Genomic DNA, 25187 nt, shown 5'->3' on the forward strand with positions numbered 1-25187 from the left:
TCTATTTAAAATAAGGCAGAGAATTACTACTTCTGTTTTGCTAATTGTTTTCCCTTCTGTTATGTAGATTTTTTTTCCTTGCTTTCTCTTGCTATATTTCTTTGTGATGTGATGATTTTCAGTAGCGACCTGCTTCGATTCTTTTACTTTTTATCTTTTAACTATGTACTCCAAGTTTTTTCTTTGTCATTATTATGACACTTACATACAATATTTTATAGTTGTAATTGCTTATTTTAAGCTGTTAACTACTTGACTTCAAGTATACTCTACATTTTAACTTCTCTTTCCATGACATTTGATTTTGTTGCTGTCACAATTTGTCTTTTATATATTGTATATTCATTAGCCAATTATTATTAACTGTGGTTCTTCTTCAATGCATTTGTCTTTAATTTATTCTAGTGTTAACAGTGATTTATGTACCACCATTACAGTACTAGATTATCCTAAATTTGATTATTTTCTTACTTTTATAGTGAGTTCTATACTTTCATATGTTTTCATTTCCTTTTGCATCAACTTGAATTCCTCTTAACATTTTTTGAGGTTAGTTTAGCTGTGATGGACTCCTTAAGCAGCTTGTTTTGAGAGGCTTGGACTTGTTTTTATTTATGAAGCTCAGTCTTGCTGGTTGTGGTATTCTTGATTGACATTTATTTTCTTTCAGTATCCATTCCATTCTCTGCCAGTCTGCAAATTTTCTATTGAGAAATCCATTGATAGCTTTAGTTGATTCCCTTATATGTGATGAATTGCTTTTTCTTACTACCTTCAAAATCTCTGTCTTTGACTTTTGAGAATTTGATTATACCATGTCTTGGTTACAGTTTTATTATATATAATCTCTTCAGGGTTCTTTGGGCTTCATGGATCTTGGATCCTCATTTTTCAGATTTGGGAAATTTTCTGCTTTTTTTTTCTTTTTCTTTTTCTTTCTTTTTTTTTTTGAAGCTGGCTCTCTCACTAAGTTGCTTAGGGCTTTGCTTAGCTGCTGAGGCTGCCCTCAAACTTGTGGTTCTCCTGCCTCAGCCTCCTGCATGTTATCATTATTTTTTAAAATAAACTTTTGGTCCACTTCTTTTTCTCTGTTCCTTTTGTTACTACTATAATGCATATTTCACTTTCCTTGATGGCATTCCCTAAGTCCCATAGGCTTCCTTCACCCTATTTCCTTCTTTCATTCCTTTGACTATAATTTAAAATGAACATTCTTTAAGCTTATTGATCCTTCTGCTTGATCAAGTCTAATGTTGAAATTCTTAACTGAATTTTCCACTTTTGTCAACAATCTCTGGTTGGTTCTTTTATATGATTTCTGTCTTTTTGTAGAACTTTTCACTTTGTTGTATATTGTTTTCCTAATATCATTTAGCAGTCTGTCCTTGTTCTCTTGTAGCTCACTGTATTTAAGATGATTATTTCCAATTGTTTGTCAGGTAGTTCATAGATCTCCATTTCTTTGATTCAGTTAGTGGTTTTTATTTTGTTCCTCTGGTGACACCATGTTTCTCTGTGGTCTTTGTGACCTTTTGTTACTGTCTACATTTGAGGAAGCAGCCACCTCGTTAGTCTTTATAGACTGACTTTGGTAGGGAAAGCCCTTCTGCAGTCACCTCACCAGGAGACTCTTTGGGCAATCTAGTGGGGTTTTGGTGGACTTGCTGTTGAATCTTTGAGTCAGTAGTCAGTGCTGAAGCCAATAGGTGGGTGGGTCTGGATCCTGGGTCCATGGGAGCTGACCTCATCTGTGGTGGGCTTGAGCCTGAGTCTATAGAACCTAACTTGTCAATGGGGCAGCCTTAGCATCTGGGTCCATGGGACTGGACCTGATCTTGAGTCCATGGGTACTGGCCTGATGCCAGTGCCCATGGTGGTCTAAATTACTTTTAAAGTGTATACTTCTTGACCCCTTACTTAATTGAAGCAATATACTGTTTTTTTTTTGTTTTGTTTGTTTGTTTTTTGTAATGGATATCTTTGTGTTATTGTAACAAATTTAGTTACCGTGAGATATTTATTAGTTTTATAAAAGCACACTAGAAGGCCTTTGGCATGAGTATAAAAATAAACATTACAAACAAAGCCAAGTCCATTAACCCAAGGGAGAAAACAGAAGTAAAATGACCAAGGAATCATACTAAATAAGGAACTCTAGCTTGAAAGGTATTTCTTTTACTATTCCTTATGGTCCATTATCTCCAAAAAGAAATAAATTTCAAATCTGGGAATTCTCTGTGGATCAATTCCAAGGATAAGGGCATGATATAATGAAGTTTTAGTGTTATTGGTAACAACAAATTGTTATGCTTGATTATCACCCTTCATTAGCACTTTTGTTTTCAATGTACTTTATAATAATTTTGGTTAGGGCTCTTAAGGAATCCTTTTAAGGGGCCTCAGGATCTTATTGTCATTTAAGACTGCTGTAAGAATGAGGAGTTTACAAAGGTTAGGGAGATTAATGATGAAGTTATATATGTATAAGCATTCATCTTTGCAGGGGATATACTAAAAAAGAAAATAATGAAGGATATAACTTTTGTTTTATTTAAAAATTTATGTGTTTTTAAGTGCCATACATTTTATGAATATATTCAGTTTCTGGAAATAAGAAGTGAATGTATGCTTTTCAGTTATATCACCTTGTTGCCTTGTATGAGTCCTAAATGCTTTTTTAATTCCCTTCGTACTATGAAAATTTTCATTCAGGTTCCACATCACTTTCTAAATAAAACATTATTGATGATTTTTAAGCTAGTCTTATAGTAGAGGCAGGGCTTTCTGAACTGTTTGAAGTGAAAACCTTTGGTGGGAATCATAGTGATAGAACTAGAAGGACAAGGAGGGGAAAGGGCTGTTCAGCAGAACTGAACTCATGTCTCCAGACTTGCAGTTGAAATATCTTGGGATTTGAGGTGGTAGAAGCTGCTAAAAAATCTCAGTTTTATGCTCTACTGATTAGTGTTAAAAGATAACAACTTGAAGAATGACCTAAGCCAGCTCAGCTCCTGTGGTGCTTTCTGTTCATTTTCTGTGGTTTTCTTAAACTCTCCCAGATTTAGGTGTCTTTAGGCAGGCATCCTTTGCTCTGGGAAGGATTGGTGCCCACTATGCTGTCACACAGATGGGAAGGTGGGGCAGGTTGTAAAGGTTGTCTTTCAAGTGCAAGGAGTTCAATTTTTAAATCTCAGGAAACTTTTTTTCTGTGCTGCCTCAGACAAGAAATTCTTTTCTTTAATGACTCCCTGAATCCATTAGCACTTTCCCGCCTAGTGAGCAGGTGCTTGGCTTCCTGCTGCACAGTGTCTCCCATGGAGGAGCAATTCAGGAAAGCAGTTTTTAGTTTTGTGAGGATGGTGACAAAAGGGACACATTAGGTCAGTTCAAAGAGTTGTCAAGTACTGAAGCCATGGCACACTTCTTAGCCTTTTCCCATCCTCTTCACCCCCATACCAATTATTAGTCTTACATCATTTGCTTTTTGAGAATGCACAAGAATCCAGACATTTCCTATGACTCCAGCCCATCATCCTTGGACCCATTATTGAGGCTTTGGTGCAAAATGCATTTGTCATATGGAATTTCACTTTATAGTTATAAAGTACACACCATTTGTGTCACTTGTACATTTGAACCCTGGGGCACTTAACCACTGAGGCACACCCCTACCTTTTTTTTTTTTAACACATTTTATTTAGAGAGGGTATTGCTGAGTTGATCAGGGCTTTGCTAAGTTGCTGAGGTTCAGCTGGCTTTGAACCCACAATCCTCCTGCCACTGGGATTATAAGTGAGCGCCACTACACCTGACTAAAAAACTCTTTACTCTGACTTTTGAGCCCTTCACCACTGAGATTACCTATTAGAATCACTCAAGGATCTTTGAAAAATATCCCTGTCTGGTCTCGACCCTCAGAGAGTCTGAAGTAATTGGCATTATGTGAGATCTGGACTTCAGTATTTAAAAAAAAATTTTTTTGAGTTGTTGATGACCTTTATTTTATTCATTTATTTTATTCATTTATTTATGCAGTGGTGAGAATTGAACCCAGTGCCTCACATGCTAGGCAAGTGCTCTACCGCTAAGCCACAACCCAGCTCAGTATTTTTTAATTTTAGTAGGTAACCAGCGTTGAGAACCACTGTCCCATGTGAACTGTTCCTTGATTGCCTTTCCAAACTTCTCCCTCCATGTTATACACTCTGTTGATTGTATGTTTCCTTCTCACTGCCTACTTTTAGACCCTTAAATCTGTCTAGTTTCTCTTTGCTTCAAGGCGTTTTTACAAAACACTAATTGCAAAGGCATTAAGAAATGATGTTTCTAGTTTTCTAATTTATATACTATAGGAGAGATAGTAGGAAGGCATTTGATAGGTTATCTTCATTTAATATATATATACATATATATAGTATATATTGCTTTATTTGCACCTACCCTGACCTTGGCTTTCTGTTTTGAGACTTTAGTAAGAGATCCTTTCGTTGAGTTGGTTGTTAGTAAGATAGTTGATTTGATTACTGGTTAGCTTTAAGCAGAGAATTTTGCTTTATGTTTATAAAATAAATCTTTAGCTAGATTCAAAATCAACTTCCCATCAATAGCACAGTCACATGGGCTTGTAACATCAACATCTTATCATATACATAAAAGGGAATGTTTATTTTATATGTGACAGGTTAAAAATAGTTCTTTAAAAGAAGAACTTGAGGAACAGGCATGGGAGAGTTTACAAATAATCTTACAATATATGTAAGATGGGAGGCCTTTTTAAGATCAAACATAAATGACACTGAAGAATGTTGGCCATATGCCTTGTGTTCTGCTCCATGAACATGCTTAGACTCTGTAAATAATGTCCTTGTTTCTATTCTAAGACCTAAAAATTATTAACATTCTGTGTTTAGACAATATTTATGCTACTAATAGGTATGGATATAATTAATCCTTATTGCAAATTTAATAACTTATGTCAGTTAATCTTAGTGTATTCTTTTATTCATTTAAGTCCCAGATTTTCTTGTTTATGTGATTGATAATAGATGTACATATATATATATTTATATCTCATATACTATATATGGGTTTATATTTTGTGGAAAAAATTCAAAATTCCAACTAGTTTCCTTTGTAGAACAAAATCATAATGCTTATTTACCCTAATCAAGCAATATTAAATGGCTAACAGTTGTATTTTAATTTAGAAGTCAGAGAATGAAAAAGATATTCTTAGTTGCCTACAACATTTTATTTCAATTTTTAAATCTGTATTTAAAGGCACTTAGGTCATTCTGTAGAGTGGTTAACATCATGGTCACTACTTTTAGACTCCTCTTGATAAAGTTGATTGAGACTACAATAAGAAATTAATTTGTGAAGCTAGCCTGAGAGGTATGTAATTGGTACATTCCTCTGTTAACTGCACAAATTTGCCTATGGATTAATTAATGCAAACCAGCTATGAAATTTTGTTTACTGAAGTTTGTTGCTCAATTTATTATATCCTTGAGGACAACCCAGCTGTACTTATTAGCTGTGTGTCCTTGATTGTGTAAACTTTAACCTTTTTGTACCTGTTTTTCTCATCCATAAAAAGAAAGAAAAACAATAATTGTACCTATTCCTTAGAGTTGCAAGGATTACATGGATTAATGTATGTAAAGTGCTTAGTGCCTAGTATGCTTTTCAAAGTTATTAACTGCTATAATGTTTATTACTTCTATTTTGAATTCTTTAACACAGAACTCTTTCTGGGATGATCTGATTCATGGAAGCCATTTTTCTCAGTCTCATTTTCAAGAATTGTGCTGCTTCTGATTTGGTGCCAATATTGTGGTTATTGTGACTGTTTGTGTGTCAACTTTGAGTTGGGCATTAAAAAGATTGGATTCAAATTTTAATTATTCTTACAGTATGCATTTTGTTTATTATCTTTTCCTTTCTTGGTTTCATCTTCATTTGTTTAGTTTTATTTATTTACTTATGCTTAATTTTATAATATGTTAAACACATTTTTGCAAGTCACGTTAAATACTTTCTGAAACTCTTCTAGGTTCACGTATGCGGTGAAAAATGTGTATTGTTATAAACCGAGTTGTAGTCAGATTCTGTATACAGTTTGATATCCTACTTTTTGCCATTATCATTTTAGTTACTTACTAGAAAAATTACATATGCATTATAATATAAAATTTTATTTTCATATCAGTATCATAATTTTACTTTCATATCATATCATATTTAATGAGAAGTAGTTAAATTTTTTTTTATACACTGAAAATGTTTTCTTTCTGAATATTAGAATTTGAAAGTAATTCTAAGCTAATTCTGGCTATTCTATACACAAAAACTTCTATGTAGTTACTTAAAAAAATTTTTTTTTAGTTGTCAGTGGATCTTTTATTTTATTTATTTATATGTGGTGCTGAATATCGAACCCAGGGCCTTGCACATGCCCTGCAAGTGCTTTACCACTGAACCACAACTCCAGCCTCTACACAGTTATTTTATTGAGCTAATGACATACCTGTATTTCTCAAGAGATTCATAAAAAAATTAGCCTAGACTATTCAAAGTCCTATAAATATTTAAGACATAATTGCTTTAAGGTTCAAATCTATATTCTTTGACACATTTCATACAGTTAGGCTTCTCATTTTATTAGGACATCTTGATTTTTCATTCATTTCTGTGTTGTGAAAGAAAAGAGCATAATTCATTATGAAACAGAATCTAAGAAAATATATGGATGTTTTCCAGGGATCTGAATGAAGTTGAGGTGCTGAAGGTTAGACAATGGTGGCTTTAAAGGAACTAGATTTCATGTCCTGTTGTTTTCAGATTTTTAAGGAAATGCAGAAAGAGGAAATGGTTCAGGCTTATGATATCATTAGTGCTATTTTTATTCTCCTAAGTTCAAAGGTTCTAGGGATAAGAACAATATATGCAAAAATGAGAACAATCATCTTTTTTGAGTTTTTATTAGTGTGTTTTCTAAATGTTCATACAAAAAGAGCACACTTAAACAAAAGTTTTCCTTTTAACTTTCCAACAAAGATGTGCATGTAGCAGGAAGAAAAAGAAAATTATATATATATATAAAATTATAAATATATGTCTATATTTCTATAATATAGTATATGTTAAAATGAATCCTTAAAACTGAATTCTTTTTTTTTTTTTTTTTTTGGGTGCTGGAGATTGAACCCAGGGCCTTATGCTTACAAGGCAAGCACTCTACCAACTGAGCTATCTCCCCAGCCCCAAAACTGAATTCTTTATAGACAGAATCATTCGAAGTAGTCTTACTATTTTAAAGATAAGCATATTACCTAAAATTAATTCATGTAACTGACACATTTAGATTATACCAAAAATTTTCTGTTAGTTTTTATTGGGTTCTGTTATTCTGTGAAGGTTTAATTTGGTTTTCTTGCATCCTCACACAATTGAAAATAACTTTGGATTTTAACTAGTACTGGGAAAAATAAGGGCAACTATCTTGTTAAGAAAAGACTAGGATTTTTATCTTTCAATGTAGATTCTTATTTATAAAACCAACAGCTTATGTAAATGGAATGCTTTTATTTCTTCTGAGGATGTTTTTATTTTAATGCAAAGAGATATTAGAAATGAAGAATGATCCTTTCTAACATGAAGAGAGTTTAGGTTGTAAAACTGAACTGAGCTAGTCAGATGTTTTCTATTTTTCACTGCTCCATTGATGAAGAAAGGAAGAATATTTCTGATCTGTACTTGTGGTTGGCATTAGCAACATTGAGCTATATTGATCTGTTATAGCTTTTTATGTAGCAATAAATAATTATTTTGTTTTACTTGAGTAAATATAAGGGAGTCTTTGGAGAAGAGGAACTGAATGTACTTGTTGTATTTCTCATCATTTCTATTGGTAAATGTTTACTTGAATGAGCAAGTACTATAAACATTGTATGAACTAATAAGATATTAAAGTACTTTGGAATCATGATTAAATGAAATTGTACATTTTTAGTCATGCAGAATTGTGATTCAGGATATGTTGATATGAGAATTGAAGACTTATACTGAAATTAAAAAAATAAAAAAAATGTTACCAGTTGTTAGTTTCAGCTCCCAAGTACTCTAAACTTCTGTGTCAGAGTCCCTTCCTCATTTCCTTTTTCTGGGCCCAAACAGAAAATTTCTGAGCCGAATAAGACTCATATGTTTTCAGTTTGCAGCTAGGATTTTCACAATTAACATCCATCCATTTCTTGCAAATGTATCAAGAGGATCCTTTGATCATGTCACCTACTCTCTGAATTCCAATAGTGTTTAAGAAAGGAAACAAGATTTAGTTTTTCCTTATGTTTCTTTCATTTTTTCACCTTTATTTTATGCTATTTTGTTGCGCATTTTGTATAATTGTGTCATCTCATAAGTCCTATTCGAATAAGGAAGACATAAGTAAATGAGACAAAGAGTCACATTAGCTTAATGTCTTATAGAGAGGTACATCTTGCCTGGGAGGTACATCAGAATTCCCTTCATAATGTAAATAAAAAAGGCAGGTAATGAATGTATTTTATCAAAATTTTAAGACTGGGAGAGTCTAAGCTTTGTGTTTTCCAGAAGTTCTCCAGCTGTTTCTAGTATGTACCTTTGATTTTGAATCATTATTATAAGCATGTTTAAGTTTTATTTTTTTAGGATAATATGTGATAAAACTCCATGATGAATATTTTTCTGGAATAATAAGTACTAAAAATTTTAAGTTTACTTTGTTTTAATACTAACTTTAAAGAGATTGTGTATGTGTGTGTGCATCACACATATGTAAATATATAGTTGATTTTAAAGATATTCATGAAAATGACTCACAAGCACTTTTAAAAAAGTTTTTGTCCTATTTTTCTTGCAGAGCAATCCATTTACTATTCTGTACCACAGTCCTGACTAGGAATGAGCTCATCCCCATTATGTACCATCCTGCTAAATACTTATGATAGGGATTAGTTTAGTCTTGGTTGTTGTAACTGTCATGGGTAGCATTGAGTGATACTGTTCATATAGTTTGTATAAAATTTAAAATTCATAGTTGAAGAATTAAATGAAATTGTTAAAAGAGTTAGGCCAAATTTTAATAATGTGAAAGAAGAATTTGTTGAATTTGAATGTTGTTTATTAAGTGTCTTTATGGTTCAGTAGAAGCCTATTCCTATTTTTAAGTTAATACCTTTTTGATGGTGTTAACATGGAAATAGTAAGACTTATATTTTAGTCTTGAGATCAGAACAGATTTGCAGCCATTGTAAGTATAAACAAATTCATTAGTTTTCTATCTAAAACTTATAGTAGTTATCAAAGAATTTATAAAAGACAAAATTTCTGGATATAAGTGACTGTAAAAGTTCAACTTTTGTTTGATGTAAGTGGCACAAAATGTATCTGAAGTTGGTAACAGAAATCATTGTCTTCAATATTAACACATGTAAGAGAAAATTGTTCATGTTATATAGCACTAAATCTTTTGCAGTAGATTTTTATATACCACAACTATTAATAGTTTGCTTAAATCTGTTACACTATTTTAGTGCTAGCACAGTGTGTGTGTACCTTAGAAATTTGCTTGTAAGTGCCATGCTATTGTTTCTGAATTCCTGTACCTCATCTGATGACTGTCCTCCTAGATTTCCTCCATTATTAAGCCTCTTTAAATATAATTAGCCACTGTGATGGGACCTAGTGGCTTTTCAGGAGAACTCATTAACTGGAAGAAAATGCACGTTCTTGATAAGCATCTCTGAATGTTGAGTTTGCATAGCCTCTCATTTTAAAATGCAATCAATGCATTTTACTCCCTGCAGGAGTAGAACTGAGTTAAATTCTATTAAAGTCAGGTGGAAATTACTGCCATTACCTAAATGAACATTTTAAAGGAGAAGGAAAGTGCTCAATAAAAGGAGAAGGAAGAAATCTTCACTCTTACTATATTATACTAAAAGCTTTGTGAAGATCTTTCTCTTTTGTGAATTTGAGAAGATAACTCCCCCAGTTGTTATATGAACATATGTGCAGAGAGAGGACCACAGCGCTAAATAAGCTATATCCATGTCCTAAATTTTTTTGTTTTGTTTTGTTTTGTTTTTTGTTTTTTGGTGGTTCCTGGAATTGGCTTTAGGATATGACGGCCCGTGATCTGCTCCAGCAGAGATACACTCTTCCAAATGGAGACACTGCCTGGAGGTCCTCACCCCTTGTGAATGCTGCTCTGGAAGGCAAGCTGGTCTTATTGGATGGCATTCACCGGGTCAATGCTGGCACACTTGCTGTATTGCAGAGGTTTGTATGAGTTACACACTCATATACAAAAAAATCAATGCACACAGATATGCATACATACACCATGCCAACTTAAGCAGTAGATGTGGATTGCTCCCAAATTTTTTTTTAAAACTAGTTTTGTAGATCTTGAAAAACTCATATTTCCACATCCAAATAGAATGACAGATTACTTATTATCACAAATATATTACAGCAAAAATCCAAATAATGAACATTTTGGGAAATGCCACAGCCATAGCACTTTTTTTTTCACAGCTGAAAAGAGAAATTTCTCAGTAATTTTGAAGAACTTTATATATGCAGTTTTACATATGCAACAAGTTACACAGATGAAGTTTCTGTATTTTGTCAGTTATAGCTTCACTAGTTACAAATGTCATATATGTCTACATTATTGGTTGATTTTGTTGGAATCTTTGTTTTTTGAGAAAGAGAAAAATGTAACTTTAATATAAAATGTGTAATAGCTATTTGATGATATTGTATAGAGGTTAGAAAAGCTCACATTGTAGGTGTAAACTTGAACATTTCTGTAACCATTTATTTTTAACTTTAGTTTAGATGGGGAAAATATCTACATATTCTTAAACCTTTCCTAGAATTTAGTGTTGAGAGAAGACTCTTCATGTGTAACTTTTTGGGAAAATATTCCCATCCTGTATCATTTTAGAAAAGTAATTACTGATTTTTTTTATTCTTCTTGGTTCTGTGATTTGTGGACATTTGATTTTCAACTTTGAATTATAGGGAGGAATCAAATAAGTGGAATAAGCCATTCCCCCAACTAGCTATTCAAAGTTTTTGTCCTTGACAAGATGCAGATAGAGTATAAAGATTCCAAATATATTAATTCTGATTAGATTTGAGCACATTTAAAAATACTATCACACATTTTTGGTGATTTACCCTAAATATTTCATACTTATAATTATTTTTATTTCCCAAAGAGACACATGTGTAGACACAAAATAAAGTAACAGTGTCCTTTTATTGGCTGTCTCTTGAATGTTCTACCAAATAGGAATAGCAGCAGCAGCAGCTATCATTAATTGAGTACTTACTCTGTGCTAGGCATTGTTCTAAGTCAGTGCTTCCCAGGTTTTCAACTTTGGAATCACCTTGCAGGATGGGAATTTAAAATTACTGATGCCTGGGCTGTGCCTCCACAAATTCTAATGTTAATTGGTTCAGGCTGAGGTTTGAACATTGACATTTTTAATCACTCCCCAGAAGAACTTAATGTGCCATAAAGATTGAGAAAAACCAAGGATCTGTTTTATATTATACAATTTTCACAGCACCTCTGTGAGGTTGTGAAATTATTGTCTTAATTTTATAAAAGATAAAAATGTAGAGAGATGGAGTAGTTCTCCCTATCTCATTCAAGGAGTAAAATGCACAGCTGGAGTTGAACCCAGGTCTGGCTGACTTATGCCGATGCCCTTAACCTCTGCATTATAGACCTGTAGAATGGAGACTGTGTGGCAGCCCCTAACATAGGTGTCTTCAGACTTAGCGGTTGGTGCTTTTTGACTTTTGCAGCACCTAGAAGACAGTGCTGTTTCTGGTGTGGATGGCTAGGCCACCATCAGAATTGGCATATGAAATAGCAGTGTAATTTCACTAGGAAGATTTTTGATATTTTAAATCATCTAATTCCAAAGATAGAAATAGTTTGATAATACCTCAAAGAGTTATATCAGACTCAGGTGTATGTGCCAACTGCTTTTCTCAGTAATATATACCTCATGGTAATCCTGAGACACTCATTCAACTGTTTCTTTTTGTCTTCCTCCTTCTTCTTCCTCCTCTTCCTCCCCCTCGCTGTCCACATCTGGTAGTCATAACTGCCACTCTTCAGGACAGAAACCAACTTTTGCCAAATATAACAGCACTAACCACCTTGAAATTTTTTTTTTGTATTTTTTATTTTTGTATTTGGATCATATGGTAGTTTTTTTTTTCCTTTTTTAAATTTATCCTTTAATTTTTTACAGACTGCATTTTGATTCATTGTACACAAACAGGGTATATCATTTCATTTGTAGGGTTGTACATGATGTAGATTCATACCATTTGTGTAATCATACATGTACATAGGGTAATGATGTCTGTCTCATTCCACCATTTTTCATATCCCCTCTCTCTCATTTCCTTCTACATAACCTAAAGTTCTCCCTTTCTTCTCCCCAGCCCCCATCCCCCACCCCCATTAACCTTGAAATTTTAAACAGTCCATCTAATGAAATAATTTGACTCAACTGCAAACTATAATAGACATGATTAAGATGTCTACTGAGTGCTTCTATCTCTGATAACATCACTGTTCAAAACTGGCTAGTTTGTTTTCTGACATTCCCTTTATCTCACTAGGTTGATCCATGACCGAGAGCTAAGCCTCTACGATGGTTCTAGGCTACTAAGGGAAGACAGGTATATGCGTTTGAAACAAGAGCTGCAAATGTCTGATGAACAGCTGCAGAAGAGGTAATTTTGAGTGCACTATTATTATTGGTAATTTATTGCTAAGTTAAAATAACATAGTTTCTTATTTTACTAAACCTAGGGTCAAGCCAAAATAACTTTGAAAAGCTTAATAATTTGGTGTCCTGGGCATGTAAGAGTTTGGCACTTCCTAAAACCTGAGGTTGCTATCCAGGATACACACACACATGCGCATGTGCACATGCGCACACTTTGAATTGTAAGTCTTCTTTTAAATAAGTGCCTAAGCCTTGGTTTTATTACTAAAATCTCGGTCCTTGTCCCCAATGCCAATCCAGTAATGAGGATACAGTTTTGAGAAAAAGGAAAAAGAAGTTTTATTGCTTTGCTAGCAAAGGAGAAACACAGGGGACTCCTGTCTCAGAGCTGTGATTCTGCCCATCAAGGGGAGCAGGGGGCTTTTAAAGAGGTGATTCCAAGGCTACATTCCATGTGTTCTCTGTTGGATTCTGAATTTGCTTGTTCATTTGGGAGATAGTCATTTTTGAGATCTTCTGGTGAATTACTTTGTTCCTGTGGTGGGTGTGTGCTCAAGGACAGACAACTCTGCCTAGGATGGGGAAGAAAGAATGCTTTTTCCCTTGAGCTTAGAAGGGAGAGACCAGGAAGGAGCAGGGAGAGTAGAAGAGAAAGAAAATAAGTCACAGTGGCAGAGCAGCAAGGACTGTACTCAAAGCAAAAAGTGAAACACTGTTACAGTTTTAAGGAGGTAATTGCCCCTCTTTGTCCTATCAATTCATTTTGGCCTCATTCTGTATATTCTCTTGGCAAAAGAAAAACTGAACCCACAATTAACTGGACCCATTCTCCTAGGAACTCTTCAGTTTTACTGAAGGATGCCACCTGACTAAATCTTCTTCCACAGATGTGACAAACAAATATGATGAGTGAGACTTGATTGGATCCTGGAGTGGAAAGCAAAATGAAGATAGCTATAAAAGACAATTAGGAAAGTTTAAATATGAACTGTGTATACATTACATGATGTTGAATTCATACTAATTTTCCCAAGTATCATAATATATTATGGTTATATAAGAGAATATTCCCATTTTTAGGACATGCTACCTGAGATATTTAAGGGATAAAGTAAAATATATCTAAAACTTACTTCCAGATGTTTCAGGGGAAGAAAAAAAAGACAAAAAAATGGACGTATATGTATGTATACAAATATACCAGAGAGAGAAAAGAGAAAGATCAAGCGAGAGCAAGAATACAAATATGATAAAATCTTAACAACTGAAAAAAAAATCAAAGTGAAGGATATATGGGTTACATTTTATTCTTTTAAATATACTTTCAGAGGAAGTTTGGCAAATGTAATTTATTTTTCACCTCTTTACACTTTATGGATATTTTAATGTAATTAGAGATTGGTATTTGGGATCTACTAATCGCTTAATCCAACTTTCTTTAATTGAGGCTTCCCTTCTCCCCAAAGGACTTGCTGCCATATTTAAAACAAGAAAATCTTACAAAAGATAATGAAGTGTATTTATTATTGAGTTTATATTTTTAGCTAAATTTTCCTTAGAAATTTCCTTGCAGTGTTTTCTTTAGGGGGAAGTGTTGAGTTCCTTACTGTCTTTGTATAAGTTTTTCAACATTTCACTTGATTTTACAACTGCTTATGCTTCTAGGGCATGTATTATCACATTTCTGTAGCCCAGTTGCGGGTTTTGGGAGGCAAGTTCTAAAGATCCCTCTCGTTTTATACTTTTGATGTATAATATTTGGTGTTTGTACATTATTTGCACATGAATTGTCAGTCAGGAAAGATCTCATATTTTTAGAGCGGTGAATAAAAGCAGCTGGGAAATAGTGCACAACAAGCCTGACTGGCAGTTTCCCTTAAGACATCAGGATCATTGATCATTATACTTGTCACCAAATGTCCAGGAAATGACAATCCTTTTCTCTGAAAAAATCCTAGGTTTTCCATAATGGTCACAGCAGTTTTATAAATGAAAACACTTTCAGGAACAGAGTGACCCTGAGCATCACATGTAGGGTTTGTCTCACATTTGAATCACAGTAGTGCTTCTTTCTCAAAGTTTTCTACCTGTTTTGTTCAGTTTTTGTCTCTCTCACAAAGGTAATCTTACTCACCTCTATCTCCAGAGGTCCCTTTGAGAAAGTGGAGAGATCGTTGCAATGCTTGCTTTCTTTCATGGTCTTCAAAAATTTTTGGTTTGACTGTTTACCCAGTGTTAACTGGGCATGAAACTAGAACCTGATAGAATTTTCTAAAGCATTTTATGAAAAATGCTTGTCCCCTCTCACTGATTCTATGACAGTCTCTCATTTCCCTCTTTTCACTCCATAGAGGTCACTACTTTCAACACTTTCTTTTGGTATGTACCTGTATGTCACTAAGCAATATGCTTTCATTGGCATCTATTTCTTTTTTTTTTTTTTCAGTATATAATATTTTATTTTTATTTTTTTATTTTTTATTTATTTTTATTTTTTTAAATTTATTTTTAATGTAAACAAATGGGATACATGTTGTTTCTGTTTGTACATGGAGTAACAGAATACCATTTGCATATTCATATATTTACATAGAGTAATGATGTTTGATTCATTCTGTTATTTTTTTCCTTCCCCCCATCCCTCCCACCTCTCTTTTCCTTCTATACAGTCCCTCCTTCCTCCATTCTTGCCCCCCTCCCACCCCCCATTACGTGTCATCATCCACTTATCAGTGAGATCATTTGTCTTTTGGATTTTTGAGATTGGCTTATCTCACTTAACATGATATTCTCCAATTTCATCTATTTGCCTGCAAATGCCATAATTTTATTATTCTTTATAGCTGAGTAATATTCCATTGTATATATATATATACCACAGTTTCTTTATCCATTCATCAATCGAAGGGCATTTAGGTTGGTGCCATAGTCTGGCTATTGTGAATTGAGCAGCTATGAACATTGATGTGGCTGTTATCTCTGTAGTATGCTGATTTTAAGTCCTTTGGGTATAGGCCGAGGAGTGGGATAGCTGGGTCAAATGGTAGTTCCATTCCAAGTTTTCTAAGGAATCTCCACACTGCTTTCCAGAGTGGCTGCACTAATTTGCAACCCCACCAGCAATGTATGAGTGTACCTTTTTCCCTACATCCTCTCCAACACCTGTTGTTGCTTGTATTCTTGATAATCGCCATTCTAATTGGGGTGAGATGGAATCTTAGTGAAGTTTTGATTTGCATTTCTCTTATCACTAAAGATGGTGAACATTTTTTCATATGTTTGTTGATTGCTTGTAGATCTTCTTCTGTGAAGTGTCTGTTCATATCCTTAGCCCATTTGTTCATTGGGTTATTTGTATTCTTGGTTTGAGTTCTTTATATATTCCGGAAATTAGTGCTCTATCTGAAGTATGAGTGGCAAAGATATTCTCCCACTCTGTAGGCTCTCTCTTCGCATTGCTGATAGTTTCCTTTGCTGAGAGAAAGCTATTTAGTTTGAATCTATCCCAGTTATTGATTCTTGCTTTTATTTCTTGTGCTATGGGAGTCCTGTTAAGGAAGTCTGATCCTAAGCCAACATGTTGAAGACTTGGACCTACATTTTCTTCTATAAGATGCAGGGTCTCTGGTCTGATTCCAAGGTCCTTGATCCATTGTGAGTTGATTTTTGTTCAGGGTGCGAGATAGGGGTTTAGTTTCATTCTGTTGCATATGGGTTTCCAGTTTTCCCAGCACCATTTGTTGAAGAGGCTATCTTCTCTCCATTGCATATTTTTGGCCCCTTTGTCTAGTATTAGAAAATTGTATTTATTTGGATTTGTGTCCGTGTCCTCTATTCTGTACCATTGATCTACCTGTCTATTTTGGTACCAATATCATGCCGTTTTTGTTACTATTTTATTTCATCTTCAAATCTGAAGGTAGTTTTGCTGGGTATAGGATTCTTTGTTGGCAACCATGTTCTTTCAGAGTTTGAAATATGTTGTTCCAGGCCCTTCTAGCTTTTAGAGTCTGGGTTGAGAAGTCAGCTGCTATCCGTATTGGTCTCCCCCTATATGTAATCTGATGCTTTTCTCTCATGGCCTTCAAAATCCTATCTTTATTTTGAATGTTAGGCATTTTCATTATAATGTGCCTTGGTGATTCTGTGCATTTGTGTTCTGTAAGCCTCTTGTATTTGATTTTCCATTTCATTCTTCAGGTTTGGGAAATTTTCTGATATTATTTCATTGAATAGGTTGTTCATTCCTTTGGTTTGTATCTCTGTGCCTTCCTCAATCCCAATAATTCTTAAATTTGGTCTTTTCATGATGTGCCATAGTTCTTGGAGATTCTGTTCATGATTTCTTACCATCTCTGTTTGGGCAACTTTAATTTCAAGATTAAATATTTTGTCTTCATTGTCTGAGGTTCTGTCTTCCAAGTGGTCTAGTCTGTTGGTGATGCTTTCCATTGAGTTTTTAATTTGGTTTATTGTCTCCTTCATTTCAAGGATTTCCGTTTGTTTTTTTTGAGAATCTCTATCTCTTTGTTGAAATGATCTTTTGCTTCCTGTAGTTGCTCTTTCAGCTTATTGCTATTATCATTCATTGCCTGCATTTGCTCTCTTATCTCATCATTTGCTTCGCAAATCATCTTAATCATGTATAATCTGAAGTCCTTTTCTGACATTTCTTCTAACATACTGTCATTGGATTCTATGAATATAGAATCTAGATTTGTTTGGATCATTTTCTTCCCTTGTTTTTTCATGTTGTTCATGTATCTTCCCCTCTAGCAGTGCAGATCTGGGGTATTGCATTTTCCCCCTATAGGCTTATAGTGGCCCTATAGGTTTCCAAAACCCTTTATTTAAGGGGAGATCAATATTAGCAGTGTGCAAATCAGACACTATGCAATCCTAGACCAAATAGCCCTATGGGGACAGTAACAAAACTGTCATAATAAACAAAATAAGTTCAAATATTATCCTCGGTAAAACAAGCAGGTTTGCAATAAGGTCTGCAGTTTTTAATGGAGAACAAAGAGGATGCAGAGGGATGTAGAATGTGGCTGTTAATGGGATAAGAAAAGAATATACAGAAGTTCTAGAAAATAGAAAGGATGAGAGTGTAATCAAAAGAAATCGGATGTTAGCATGCAAAAAAGGGAGAAAGAGACTCTGAGCGAGCAGGTAAACAAAAGGAAAAGAGAACAAGAAGAGTAAAGAAATAAAACTTAATTTTTTTAAAAAGGAGAAAAAAAAATCTACTGTATAACAGTCATATACTAATGAAACCTCCCAGTGTTCAGTAGCCTGGTAAAAACTTAATTTTTTTTAAAAAGGAGAAAAAAAAATCTACTGTCTAACAGTCATATACTAATGAATCCTCCCAGTGTTCAGTAGCCTGATGCATGAGAGGTACCTGACAATGAGCTTCAAGCCTCCAGCAGGCGTCGCAAAATGGTATTTGCCCCACCCAAAGATCGGAGCTATGGCTTCCAGGATTATCCAAGATGGCCACTCTGGCTTTGAAATGTGTTGGCAAATGGGGAGCTGCAGCTCAGGGGTGGACATGGTCAGCTGGAGGTCCTGGAGACGGGATGCAGTTGGTCCGGCAGGGGTCCTATAGGTCCGGTGTGTTTGGTGTGGTTGTGAGATCCTGGAGGCTGGGTGCAATCAGTCGGTCTGGGGTCCGGTGATAGGGTGCAGTCAGTTGGTCTGGGGGTCCTGGCAGCAGGGAGCAGTCAGTTGATGTGAGGGCCCCAGAGGCAGGGAGTGATCGGTCGGTCTGAGGGATCATGGAGACAGGGCTCAGTCAGTCCAGCCAGGGGTCCTACGGGGCTTTGCTGTTGTCTCAAAATGCGGTATCTATTTCTTTTCTTCATTTATATTTTTGCAGTACTGGAGATTGAACCCAGGGTGTTCTACCAATGAGCTACATCCCACCCCTTTTTATTTTTTATTTTAAGATAGGGTCTCACTAAGTTGCTGAGGCTGGCCTGAAACTTGGGATCCTCCTACCTTAGACTCCCAAGTAGTTCCACTGACATTTCTTGATTTATTTTTTTAGTGTCATCAAATATATATTGATTTCCTACATAGATAATTAATGTTTAACTCTTTTATCATCTCTTTTGTGTCTTTCCACTCACTTATTCTTCCTCAAGAGTTATATAACTTTGTTTAGAACTTTATCTAATTTTTACACTATTATGACAGCATAAGGACTATATATACCTGATTCATTTAGTGTACTATAATCATTTCCCCTTTATACATACATATTTTTTCCTAAAATTAGTAATACCTGCATATGAAGAGAGATATATATATTTAAATAAATAATTGTAGTCCAGTTTTTCATGTTAGAATAGAGATTTGTATGATAATTCTTTGGGAGCACTGAGTGGGGGGGACAGTTATTTTTCATAAAAAGATAAAGTGTTTTAGTCAGCTTTTTTTGCTGCTGAGACCAAAAGACCCAACAAGAACAAATGTAGAGGAGGGAAATTTATTTTGAGGCTCATAGTTTTAGAGGCCTCAGTTCACATATGGTTAGTTCCATTCCTTGAGGTTCAAGGTAAGGCAAAATATCATGTTGGAAGTGTGTGGCAGAGAAAAGCAACTGACAACATGGCATCCAAAAAGAGAGAGAGAGAGAGAGAGAGAAAGAGAGAGACATGCTCTACCCTCCAAGGACAAGATATATACCCCAAAGACATGCCCCCAATGACCCACCTCCTCCAGCCTAACCCTACTTCCTGTAGTTACCACTTAATCCCTACTAGGGGATTAATGCTCTGATTAGGGGACAGCTCTCATAACCCAATCATTTCACTCTGAACTTTCTTGCATTGTCTCACACAAGAGCTTTTGGGAGAAATCTCATGTATAAATCCTCTTTTTATGTGTGTTTCACTTTTTTATCTGAAACACTTTCTCTAATGTCAAAATCTCTCAGCATATTGAGGTATATCCTTTATTTATCAATTATGTCTTCTATCAATTTCACCTTTCTTCAACAGAGTATTGTGACAAATACTTATCTGTACTTGTTCTTTGTACTTGTAACTCCTGTGCCATCTTAGACCTCTCTATTTCCATTTTCCTAGTGTCCTGTGGTCTATCTTCCTGTACCTTTCATTATACGGGTGTTGAACTTTCTGAGCTGAATTTCTAATTTCTGTTTCTTTTCTCTCTCATGGTTTGTCAGTTTGTTGGGACTTCATTAACTTTTCAGTGGAAAGATATTCTAACAATGATTCTCCTATCTTGCCTAAAATATTTCCATGTCAGTACTTCTCCTTTCTACACAAGAAATAATATTTTCTTAAGATTAAAAACACAAACTCAACTTTTATTTTTATTAATACTGTGTTTCCTTATGGGAGATTTTAAGATAGAGAAAAAGGTCAAAAGTAGAATGAGAAGAAAATTTTTGTTTTGTTTTTTAAAGGGGACGGGTTTTGGAAGGATGGGAATGGTAGTCTTGAGTGGTATGTTAATTTCAGTTGTCTGAAGAAAGAACAGGTTCCATAGTCTTGCACAAAAATAAATCCCCTACTTCTGGGGATCAGGATTTTAAGAACAACTCTACTAATTTGTGGAGTAATAAATCCTGACTTTAAAGCTTTTGTTCTAACTATAGCAATTGGGTGATTTTGTTGAATAAGAATATTATAAAGGGAATCTGTGCAGTCAGTGCTCTCGGTACCCAGAATAGCACCCAAGTGATTGGAATAATATCCAGACTGATGATTTGATAGGACTGATTTGGAGAGTACATGATTTTGTTATTCATTGTGGGCATTAAATATTTATTGAGTGCCAACTCTAAGATGGTATAGTCACTTGTCTATTGTACCACATATGAAGACAGATATGTAAATCAATAATTAGAATGCAACTTTTAAATATTAGAGTAGAGGTCTGTACAAGGGGCATGGGAACACAGAACAGGGAGTGACTAGAAACTGCCTTGATAGGTTAGGAAAGCCTTCATAGTGCTGTTAAGTTGGTATTTCCCAGGGTTTTCTCCTAAACCTTTTATTTGGGCAGTCCCAGTCACTCTTATATCCTTACTTGTCATTGATACAGTGAGCTTACCTCAAAAACTCTTTACAATTTAGTTTTCTGGCCTAAGACTACTAAATGCCTTCTGTTAGGTGTCGTGGAGAAATTCTTGTTTCTTCAAACCTCTATTCCTCTGGAATTCCTGAACTTAATGGATAGAGCCACTTCCTCTCCATACACCTAGCCTAGATGTGTACAGTGCCCAGATATTAATTTGATCATGTCACTCTTTATATCCTTCAGTAGTTTCCATCACTTGCCGTGCCCGAGGCCAACATCTATGTATGTCTTCTGTGGTGCCTCATCCTTCACTTCTCAGGACCAGCATAGCCAACTTCTCTTATTCCTGTGAGAGTCACCTCCTCTGTGAAACCTTCTCTGTACTCTTTTTCCAAGACCAATGCAGATTTAAGAGCATCATTCCTTCTAGGCATAGTTTGGCAAATTTAGATACATGGTTCTGCTTCAGATTGTATCTGTATCTTCAATCTCTATCAGATTGTTGCCTAGCCTTGGTTATATTTAGAAAATACACCAAAATTGTGTTTGGCAAGATTACTTTAGTTACAAGTAGCAAAAATTTAAACCATTGCAAAAGGGAATTTGTTAGTACCTCATATGGTAAAATAAAAGGCAAAGATGAAGTTGAACCCAAAGAAATAACAGGAACCTGGGACTTCAGTGTAGTCAGAACTCTCTTCTTGCTTGTGTACTTCATCCTTTCGTTTCTCATGTCAAAATATGTGGCACATAGACTATTTGGTGAATAATTTTTAATGAGTGAGTAAATCTTAACCTGGAATAAAGTTTAGAAAACATAGGTAAAGGTAATTCTATTAATAAATTTTTAGAAGGCCATTTGGGCTAGCAACATTTCCTCATATAAACCTACTAATTAGGAATATTTTGGTACCCTTTAGTGGCAAATCTGATAGCATAGAATCCCATAATTAATAGCTGCTGGCTGTGTGCTATCAGTCTTTTTCAATTTCATGACATGAAACCAACTTTCTAAATAATTATATTTGAATCCTTTGCCAACCTCATCGTTTACTAGTTCATCCCTAGGATCATATTCTTTGATGATTTCCAGAGTGTCCTACATACAGCCTTTTACATTCTTGGCACGTAATTATATGCCTAACAAACCATGTTAGGTCCTTCTCTTGTTTCTAGATCCTAGGAATTCTCTGGGCGTAGTGGTTAGGAACAGTGACAGACACACATGTTAGACACCAACCCCGCCTGCACTGCTTGCAGGAAATAAGAACCACAATAGAGCTGTTTCCTTTCATGAGAAAAACTTATTTGGGGGAAGGAGGGAGTACAAGTACTACAAGCTGCTAAATGTGTCCCTTCCTGCCGATGGCCAGAGCATGGATGAGAAAGATGATTAATAGTTCATTTCACCAGGAAAGGGCTTCAGGTTATCTCAGGGAAGCAATGCAGATTGTCGCCTACCTTGGTTGTATTTAGATGTGCTCTAATATTTTTGTATTTTCAGTGAATATTTTACTGTTACTGCTTGTTACTGAACATTGAAAACAGGTTACAACCTCTCAGTCTTTATTTTTTTTTTCTCAGTCTTTATTGATTAGTGATTAATTGGACATTTGAGCACAGTTCTCAATGAATTAGATTCTCTGGACCCTTTTGCTTTTACTCTTACCCATGTTTGAAGACAATTAGGACCTGAGCATTCTCCTATGTCCCAGAAATTTTAGCATCTTTTTGCTAGCAAATTCTTGTAAATTTTTAACAAAATTCAACATAGATCCAGGATTTTATGGCTCAAAACAAAGAGCCTTAGGAAATTTTGATTTTGAAAATAATTCTGTATGTTTTTTATGTTGTAGTTTTAAAAATCCTGTAGGGTACAATTACTTACTACTGTATTTTCTCAGTTTGTCTTTTTGATACAGGTATTATACCTCCTCTCACAAATTCATTCAAGACCAGATTTAGTCTAACTTTTGAGTGAGAGACCACAATTTTCAGTTCTTATCACTTTTGGTTTTTCCCTGTCACAAAGGTCTTCAAAAAGTTTCTTGCAGTAATGGTTATTTACAATAGTGGTACACATTTATTTTTTTGTCATCTGCTTTCTTCCAAGTGTTACACTAGATCTTTTTTTTAAATTTATTTCTTTGAATTTTTACAGACTGCATTTTGATTCATTGTACACAAATGGGGTACATCATTTCATTTCTATGGTTGTACACGATGTAGATTCATACTATTCATGTAATCATACATGTACATAGGGTAATGTTGTCTGTCTCAGTCCACAATTTTTCATACCCCCCTCCCTCTCATTTCCCTGTACATAATCTAAAGTTTCTCCATTCTTCTATCACCACCACACCCCCCACCCCCATTATATATCATCATTCACTTATCAGGGAAAACATTTGCCTTTTGGTTTTTTGGGATTGGCTTACTTCACTTAGCATGATATTCTCCAATTCCATCCATTTGTCTGCAAATGCCATAATATTATTATTCTTTATGGTTGAATAATATTCTATTGTGTATATATATCACAGTTTCTTTATCCATTTTCTGTTGAAGGGCATCTAGGATATAATCAATAATGTGAAAAGAGAGCCTAGAGAGTGGGAGAAAATCTTTTCCACAAGCACTTCAGATAGAGCACTTATTTCCAAAATTTATAAAGAACTTACAAAATTGTACACCAAAAATACAAAGAACCCAATCAATAAATGGGCCAATGAACTGGACAGACACTTTACAGAAGAAGACATACAGGCGATTAATAAATATATGAAAAAGTGTTTCAACATCTCTAGTAATTAGAGAAATGCAAATTCAAACAACTCTAAGATTTCATCTTACTCCAGTTAGAATGGCTATTATCAAGAACACAAACAATAATAGATGTTGGCGTGGATGTGGGGAAGAAGGCCCACTTTTACATTGCTTGTGGAGTTACAAATTGGTGCAGCCACTCTGGAAAGCACTGTGGAGAATCCTCAGGAAACTTGGAATGGACCCACCTTTTGACCCAGTTATCGCACTCCTCAGTTTATATCCAAAGGACTTAAATGCAGCATACTACAGTAATGCTGCCACGTCAATGTTTATAGCAACTCAATTCACAGTAGCTATACTAGATCTTGTATGGTATAAGGATGCATGAGAAATGTGTCTATTCAACTTGTTTCATTGCACAGGAAAAAAATGAAATATGAGCTGTTCATGGACCTATAGAACTTCTGAGTTCTGAAATGGAACCATTAGTATTACAGCGTGGAAGTTCAGCTTAAAAATCCTTTTCCAGCCCATGATTGATGTCTTTATAGAAACTTTCTATATAATTCTTTCAAGTTCCTTAATATGCAGAATCAGCAAAAATGTACCATATGATTCCCTTCAAGAGACTGGAGCTTATCAAAGCCTTTTTTTATCATTAAAATCTATGTTGAAGTATCATTGACATCATAAACTATATTTAAAATGTACAATTTGATAATTTTTGATAGTTATATATGCCTGCAAAACCATTGCCACAATCAAGATAATGAGTACATTCATAATCTTCAAAGTTTCCTCAGACCCCTGTGTAATCCCTCTCTCTTACCCATTCTCACTCTTCCACCATCCCTGGGGATCTTCTTCTGATTACTGTATACATACAGCTTATATTTTAGAGGGTTTTATGTAAATGGAATCACAAAACATATATTCTTTTTTGTCTGGCTTCTTTTACTCAGCTTAATTATTTGTAATCATCCATGTTTTATATCAATAGTTTGCTCCATTTTATTGCTAAGAGCATTAGAAAGTATTTTACTCTGTACAAACATTTATGCTGAGTGTGGCAGCACATACCTACAATCACAGTGACTCAGGAGGATTGAAAGTTGGAGGTCAGCATGGGCAACTTTCTGACTTCCTTGTCTCAAAATTAATAAATTAAATAGGCTAGGGGTATAGCTCAGTGGTATAGTGCCCTAGGTTCAATCCCCAGTACCAGAAAACAAGCAAACAAAAACAAAAATTAAAGAAACTCACACCTGTGCCTACAAATATATAGACCCCAAATTTTAAATATTGAATGCAGTATATTAAATCTTTAAATGTCTTTCAAAATACATTTTTGTTTTTTAAATTTTTAATCCTTAGGAAACAATGCCTATGTGAAGGTGAGCATCTTTTTTGCTTTATTTGTTGTTTCGTTTTTGTCATTCTTAAATTCTAGTAAAATTAAACCTGTCCTTGATTTTAAATTTTCATAGAACTTGTTCCCTAATTTTCAATTATGAATCAGCTTCTTCAGCCTTGGTATTGCTAGTGTTTTGT

At 34.8% G+C, this 25187-nt stretch overlaps 1 protein-coding gene across 2 annotated transcripts in view; it reads left to right on the top strand.

Moving 5' to 3' along the window:
* Nucleotides 1–25187, top strand: part of Vwa8 (von Willebrand factor A domain containing 8) — a 461451-nt gene that overhangs the window by 124724 nt on the left and 311540 nt on the right. For both annotated transcript variants that reach the window (XR_007108713.1, XM_047552395.1), the window contains exons 13-14: nt 10163–10323; nt 12700–12813. Coding sequence is in view for 1 of the 2 variants with exons in the window: in XM_047552395.1 (XP_047408351.1) it covers nt 10163–10323; nt 12700–12813 (275 nt within the window). In the remaining variant the exon portion in view is untranslated. The remainder of the gene's footprint in view (nt 1–10162; nt 10324–12699; nt 12814–25187) is intronic.

This window comes from Sciurus carolinensis, chromosome 5, assembly GCF_902686445.1.
Source record: "Sciurus carolinensis chromosome 5, mSciCar1.2, whole genome shotgun sequence".
NCBI classification, from domain to species: Eukaryota; Metazoa; Chordata; class Mammalia; order Rodentia; family Sciuridae; genus Sciurus; species Sciurus carolinensis.